This window comes from Triticum aestivum, chromosome 7A (genome assembly GCF_018294505.1).
Source record: "Triticum aestivum cultivar Chinese Spring chromosome 7A, IWGSC CS RefSeq v2.1, whole genome shotgun sequence".
In the NCBI taxonomy this organism is placed as follows: Eukaryota; Viridiplantae; Streptophyta; class Magnoliopsida; order Poales; family Poaceae; genus Triticum; species Triticum aestivum.
In genome coordinates this window covers 709,699,494-709,706,838 of record NC_057812.1, presented here as the reverse complement: position 1 = coordinate 709,706,838, position 7,345 = coordinate 709,699,494, and the positions used below count along the sequence as shown (strand labels likewise).

General features: G+C 46.4%; 1 protein-coding gene across 1 annotated transcript; it reads left to right on the top strand.

The window, feature by feature from the left end:
* Positions 1-336: 336 nt before the first annotated feature.
* Positions 337-6,928, top strand: LOC123153814 (uncharacterized). Its single transcript, XM_044572744.1, has 5 exons — positions 337-909; positions 4,558-5,262; positions 5,349-5,546; positions 5,623-5,902; positions 6,455-6,928. Exons 1-5 carry the CDS (start codon positions 337-339, stop codon positions 6,484-6,486), a joined length of 1,788 nt encoding a protein of 595 aa, XP_044428679.1. The 3' UTR covers positions 6,487-6,928.
* The last annotated feature ends 417 nt before the right edge of the window (positions 6,929-7,345 follow it).

Genomic DNA, 7,345 nt, shown 5'->3' with positions numbered 1-7,345 from the left:
GAACGCTTCCGCTCGCGATCTACAAAGGTATGTAGATGCATCCGATCACTCGTTGCTAGATGAACTCATAGATGGATCTTGGTGAAACCGTAGGAAATTTTTTGTTTTCTACAACGTTCCCCAACAGTGGCATCATGAGCTAGGTCTATGCGTAGTTCTCTTGCACGAGTAGAACACAATTTGTTGTGGGCGTTGATGTTGTCAACTTTCTTGCCGCTACTAGTCTTATCTTGCTTCAACGGTATTGTGGGATGAAGCGGCGAGTTGCTTGTAATAACCTCACTGTTCAGACTAATAGAGTGGTGCATCACCAATCCACTGATAACTATTTGCGGAATGGAGGAGGAGAGCTCCTTTCATGCGCTCCTCGTGTGTCCGAAGGCGGTTGCTTTGCGTATGGCCTTAAGGGACATTTGGGTTTTACCTGCGGAGGAGGATTTGTCATATACAGGGAAAGATTGGTTTCTTGTGCTCCTAAATCAACTAAGCCCTACTATGCGTGATCAGATTATATTAGTTTTCTGGAGAGTTTGGCATATGAGAAATGATTTGATATTTGGTAAAGGGAAGGAATCTATTGCAGCTTCAATTAGCTTTGTGGATCATTACTGGACATCTTTTCGATCATGTCTTCACCGTCACCCAACCACCACGACCATCGCCCCGCTCCTGCCCGCGCCGGGCTCCTTCGTCGCGCTCGCCCCCGCCATCCTCACCCCGGAGGAGGTGTCCAGGGCGCTGCGGGACTTAACCCAGGCGGTTCAGGAGATCCACATGTTCTTAGCCGGGTCCTACGGGCCGCACCTAGCTGCGCCGCCCATTGCTGCCACCGCGCTGCCATGGCAGCCGCCGCACCAGGCGGCCTCCGCCACGCTCGTCGGGCCGCTGCAGCTGCCACTGCAGCCTGATGCAGCTGCCATCCACCGCCCCGCCCAGGCTGCAGTGGCAGCCGCCGCTCCTGGCGGCCTCCGCCGTGCCCGGCGCTCTGCCGCAGCAGCCGCTGCCGCTGCCCGGCGCGACACCACAGCAGCCGCTACCCAGGCAAAAAGGGAAGGGATTTCCTTCTTAATTCTTGCTTGATCAGATTGATACATCTCCTCTCTTTATATAGAGAGGTTTACTTGACTCCCAAGGAAGGCTTTACTTGACCCCTAAGCAAGCGACCCTTGCGACCCTTATCTCTAACCGGTCAGCTCCGGCTAACATAGCGCACTTCAAGAAAATTGTGCTTATGCGGAAAATAGTTAATGAGAAGTGGTAACATAATATGTTACTGTAACATATCGTTTCTCAAGACAAAATGAGTCTACAAGCTAATAAATGAGACTATCTATGACACTACTACTATGTAATTTTGCACTATGAAGGTAGTAATTTATACTAGTGTCATATGACACTAGTAGAAAACGGAGCTTTAAAATCGGTTTGTAAGGGCCTTTAGTGCCGATCTGTAACCGACACTAAAGTGTGGGCACTAAAGCCCCCCCCCCTTTAGTACTGGTTCGGCACGAACCGCTACTAAAGGCCGACCACGTGGCGTGAGCTCGCGTCGTGGTATGGGGGACCTTTAGTACCGGTTGGTGTTACCAACCGGTACTAAAGTTTTTTTTTGAATTTTTTGAAGAAAAAAATTTGATTTTTTTTCAATTTTTGATTTTCTGAATTAGTTGATGATTTAGTCTCTAATCACCCCTCTTAACTGCTCAAAGTGTGGATCACTCATTCCAAATTGTCTAACTTCCCGACCGGTCACCCATCCTCTCACTCCCCCAGTCTGAGCACGCTTAACTTCAGAGTCTATGTCATTTTGCACTATAAAGGTAGTAACTTATACTAGTGTCATATGACATTAGTAGAAAACGGAGCTTTAAAATCGGTTTGTAAGGGCCTTTAGTGCCGGTTCTGTAACCGGCACTAAAGTGTGGGCACTAAAGCCCCCCCCCCCTTTAGTACCGGTTCGGCACGAACCGCTACTAAAGGCCCACCACGTGGCGTGAGCTCGCGTCGTGGTATGGGGGACCTTTAGTACCGGTTGGTGCCAACCGGTACTAAAGGTTTTTTTTTTGAATTTTTTGAAGAAAAAATTTGATTTTTTTAATCTTTGATTTTCTGAATTATTTGATGATTTAGTCTCTAATCACCCCTCTTAACTGCTCAAAGTGCGGATCACTCATTCCAAATCGTCTAACTTCTCGACCGGTCACCCATCCTCTCACTCCCCCAGCCTGAGCACGCTTAACTTCGGAGTTCTATTCCCCTACTTTCCAAGTATGCACTTATTGTTTTCCTAACAAACGTAAGCTGTCAAACCTATTAACCCTCAGAAGTTTAGCTTGAGCATTAGGTCACACGTTTCACCGTTTGAGTTTGAAACTATTATTCTAAAGACCAGTAATTATTTAGTAACACTAATATTTCTTGAATAAGTTTGACCATAGTTTGACCATAGTTTGACTAGATTTGACCAAAATTCAAAAAATTGAAATAATTATTTAGTAACACTAATATTCTTGACTAATTGTGTAGTAACATTAATACTTCTTGAATAAGTAGTTTGACCAGATTTAACCAAAATTAAAAAAAAGAAATTTGGGCATATCTTTTTTTCCTTTTGGAATTTGAGGATTCTGCAAACAGGCTGTATGTAGGCTGTCAAAATCGGATGCGGATTTTCGTGCTGAATTTTTTGATATATTATACGTTTTTTCCCGACATCGTATGCAAAAGTTATCACCGTTTTTACATTTTCCCTACACTTTTTGCAAAACATGTCCAAATTTAAGTTTTCAAATTTTCCTAACTAATAGATGTAGTAATATAACTACCTCTCGAAGGATTTTAATTTTTTGAAGTTTTTATCATTTTCTTTTGATTTTTTCAAAACTGAAATGGCGATACACCGAGGGGGGTAGAGTTTGAAAATTGCCTTATAGGCCCGGTTTGTGTCTCCAACCGGGACTATAGGTCAGACCCCTTTAGTCCCGGTTCATGCCACGAACCGGTACTAAAGGTTAGCCCTTTAGTACCGGTTTGTGCCACGAACTAGTACTAAAGGTGATCGTGGGGCCAGGGCCTGACGCCAGCCTGCCACCACCCCCTTAGTACTGGTTCGTGGCATGAACCGGTACTAAAGATTCAACACGAACCGACATTAAAGCATAGCCGTTCGAACCGGCATTAATGGTACCATTAGTACCGGATCAAAATCAAACCGGAACTAATGTGTCTCATATTAGGTCCTTTTTCCACTAGTGTGAATGATATTATTATAAGTTACTCCCCACTATGACCAGCCTAACCATCCCTCTCTTCTTTAATTGACTGCCATATAAGCATATGTGTGAGTCCCAAGTGCATGATATTACTTATGTTACCACTATGGACAGCCTTAATCATGTAGCACATTAGTGTGATATGGAGGCTGATCCTGGAGGAATGTGCTCAAGCAAGCCTAGTCTACCTACTTTGAAGTGGTCTCCACCACCACTTGGCCGAGTTAAACTAAATGTTGCAGGTACGCTCGGTGATGGCGGGGAAGCAGGAGCAGGAATGATTCTCAGGAGCGCCGAGGGGAACATCACTTTTTTCCTCCTGCAGAAAACTATACTCATGTCGCGAGATACTAGAAGCTGTCCTGTATGCCTGCAAAGAGGGGCTGGAGATTGCTATACAAAAAAGTACGTTCCCCATTCAAGTTGAGGTGAATTCTGCCACTGCCGCAATGTTGTTAAAAAGTGAAGTGGATGATAGATCAAGGTTCGCGTTCCTCCTGCGCGATGTTAAGAAGTTACTTAGAAGCAATAATTCTTGTATTACTCATGTATTTAATACCTAGAATTTAGCTAGTATCTCTTTGGCAATTTTTGTTAGAGACGGCACTAGAACAATGACCTGGGTTGGGTCTGGACCACCGGAGGTCCTTCAGGCTGTTGCAATTGATTTTAAGGATACTACTATTGAGCCCTCTTCAAGAATTCATCCGATTAACCAGTTAACTTGCCGATTAATCCCTACTCATGGGGTCCCCGAGTAGCCGATAACTCGATAAATCATTCAATTAATTGATTAAATGGCCGATTAACTTGCCGATTCCCCTACTCACCAACCGAGCGAGCAGCTACCAGTTAATGATTTCCTCAACAATGCTATTGAGTAATACAAGTTCTTTCCCGCAAAAAAAAGGTGTGATATGGAGGCTATAGAGCGTTAAATGAATAAAATCCGGTGAGCGCAGCTTAAAAAGGAAAAAAAATAAAAAAAGAAAAGAGTTATACAGTAATAAAGTCGCAAAAAAAGAGAGTAAGAGAGCGAGGAGAGTAGGTGGTCGCCCCGCCTATCCCCTGAGATCTGGCCGTCAATGGAGTTTCGCCGGCGTTCCGCCCGGCTGCGCGCCGGAGCGGACCGCATCAGCGCCCTCCCCGACGACCTGCTCCTCCTCCTCCTCGCCCGCCTCCGCTGCGCCCGCGCCGCCGCGCGCACGGGGCTCATCTCGCGCCGGTGGCGCGGCCTCGCGGCCCGCCTCCGTGAGATCGTCTTCCGCTGCGTCGCCCTCCACAGGCTCGAAGCCGCGCTCGGCCGCCTCTCCCCCGCGGTCTCGCTCCTCGAGATCCGCGTCCCCAAGGAGCGCCGCGCCGACACCGCCCGCGGCAACTCGCTGCTCCGCGTCGGCACCGCCCGCGCCAACTCGCTGCTCCGCGCCGCCGCGCGGCTCGAGCCGGAGGAGCTCGTCTTCGACCTCCCCTCCGATCTGGTCACCGGCTCCCTCGTCGTCGACCTGCCTTGCTTGCCCCGCGCCACCTCCATCGCGCTGCGAATCTTCCTCTCATCCTCCGCGTGCCCGACGGCGCCGAGTTCCCGGCGCTGGAGGCGCTGTCCCTGTCCTGCGGCATCGCGCACGCCCACCTCGACGCCCTGCTCCGCCACTGCCCGCGCCTGCGCACGCTCCGGCTCGGCGGCTTCTTGTTTGACCAAGGCGACCTGAGGGTCAACTCGGCGTCGCTGCAGGAGCTGGCCGTGGACCGCGAGAGCGGGCTGACACACCGCGTCGACATCGTCGCCCCCGCGCTCAAGCAATTGTCCGTGTCCTTGATAGCCACAGAGGTCAGCATCTCCGTCTTGGCTCCAATGGTGGAGAAGGTCTCGTGGCACTGCTGCTACAGGGCGGGGTCTGTTACCTTTGGTCTTTGGGAGCTTGAGCAGGTCTCTCTAGAGACCTCAGAGAGCCAAGGACAGCTCCCTTCGCTGCAGATTCATGCCTCCATAGTATGTCTCCTCTCCTGCTCTCAATTTACTGCGATGGAGTAACCAAAAATTATTATCTGTATAAGTATCCTTCAATTACTTTTCAGTTCCGGTCAAATTTCCCCGGCGAGGCGATCAGCTTCACGCAAGAGATAGTGAAGTATATGGTTGTTGCCTTCTCCGCTCTGGAGCTTCATCTCGAAACAATCGGGCATGTTTTTGGAGCAATTGTGTTTCTTCTCCTTGGAATGAATCGGATTCGTCCAGGTGTGCGGAGGCTTAAGCTCGTCCTATGGAGAACACCGGTAATTCTCAGCTCTGATTACGTATCTCAGTAATGTACATTGTGTAGTAGTAATTCACATTTTTTTTTGGTTTTAGGTGAGAGAAAGATGCCTACCGAATTGTCCATGTCAGCCCATGGACTGGAGATCCCAAACTGTCTCCTTTACTCATCTCCAAGAAGTGGAGATCACTGGCTTTGAAGGGGCGGGTCATGAGTTTGATTTCTTAAAATTGATGCTCGGATGTTCTCCGGCACTTAAAAAAATGACTTTGAAGCTGTCACGTGATGTGTGGTCAAGGGAACATAGACGCACAATAATAAACGACATCTTCAAGGCGTATCCTTCCGTGCAATGCTATGTTTATCTTTGCTCTGGTAAGTGTATGTTCTGCGTGCTCTGTTAATCCTTTTAGCTTTTGTTGAAGCCTAATGCCAACTTAAGTTAGTGCTTATGCTTTTCAAGTTCTGAACATAGACATGCCAATTACAAAGTCTGGCTGCACATGTGTATCCCTGTAATTAGCTCAATATGATATCTTACTGCTTAACCTATGCGCACACATCCTCACATCTATATTACTACGGAATTGGCAGTAATTAGTTTGATCTCCTTAGCACAGGCTCCCTTACCATGGTTGCTCCTTTTGTTTTATGCAATCCTCTGTTACTCACGGCCTTCTGTTCTGCTTTGGATATGCATTCAGTAGCCAAAATGGGTTTCTAAATTAGCTGAAGCGAACTAGTTGTCTCATCTGAATTTTACGGGCATTCGGGTTTGGTATAAACTATAATTTCCTGTTAAATTCTGTTTTAAGAATTAATTTGCTAATTTCCCTTTGCCAGTTGCCAACAATCTTTGCTGACCTAACCACTATACACTATACTGAATTATTGACCAGAGCTTGTTTCAATTTGCCTCTTCCTCAGGGTTCATGCATGGCTACCAAAATTATGACTGACATGATCCTCATCCATACCTCTGCAAATTCTTTGGTTCACATCTGGAGTACTTTTGCTTGGTTGCTTTAACCGATTAACTTAAGTGAATTGTGTAGTGCTTGCCATGCCAATCAATCATGGATGTGATATATTATATTTGGCCAACCTTTCTCAATACTCATGTGCTCCTACTGATTCTGCTAAGCAGCGGTTCTAAATGTCGACACCATGTGTTTCTTCAACAAAACTAGATAAATCTGCAGAGGATGTTCAATTTACTTCCATCACTTCGACAGTTGAATATAACTAAGAGTGCGTGCTGCTCAGCTTACTGGTGCAGCAAACCAGGCAAATTACTGGAACCAAATGGTGTTATAAGGAGTTGGCCATCGTCGGAAATGATGATCTTGTCAATGTACAACATGAATCCACTATCTGGAGGATGAAAATCTTGTCCACAAACAATTTTGATTGGCATGCTTGGTACGGTACATGCATGCTAGTGCAGGGGCATTATATGAGCAAAGATTGTTGCTGCTGGCAAATATAATGCAACACATACCAAGAGACAAAAATCAGCATCAACAATAATTCGCTTCTCAGTAAGGACCAAAATTTTAAATAGCTAGCATAGCGGCAGCCATAGAATGTGCTAAATTGTACATGGTGTTGTTTAGCATGATGCCCCTCAAAACGCTATAGCGAGGTCGCTATTTCAAACTTTAGTGATGATCGAGTAAAAAATAATGTCATTCAATTAGGTTGACTGAATTTGAGAAGATGCTAGATATAATTATTCCAAAGAATATACTCCCTCTATCACAGTTTAAAGGGCGTATCTTCAAAACCAGAATTTTTCACAATTAGAGGGAAATAGGG

Bases quoted from the DNA above. Each gene is read 5' to 3' on its own strand.
- LOC123153814 (XM_044572744.1), top strand. From the start codon at position 337: ATGGAGGAGGAGAGCTCCTTTCATGCGCTCCTCGTGTGTCCGAAGGCG. The intron at 5,263-5,348 runs GTATGTCTCCTC...ATTACTTTTCAG, and splicing joins TGCAGATTCATGCCTCCATA to TTCCGGTCAAATTTCCCCGG. The intron at 5,903-6,454 runs GTAAGTGTATGT...CCTCTTCCTCAG, and splicing joins CTATGTTTATCTTTGCTCTG to GGTTCATGCATGGCTACCAA.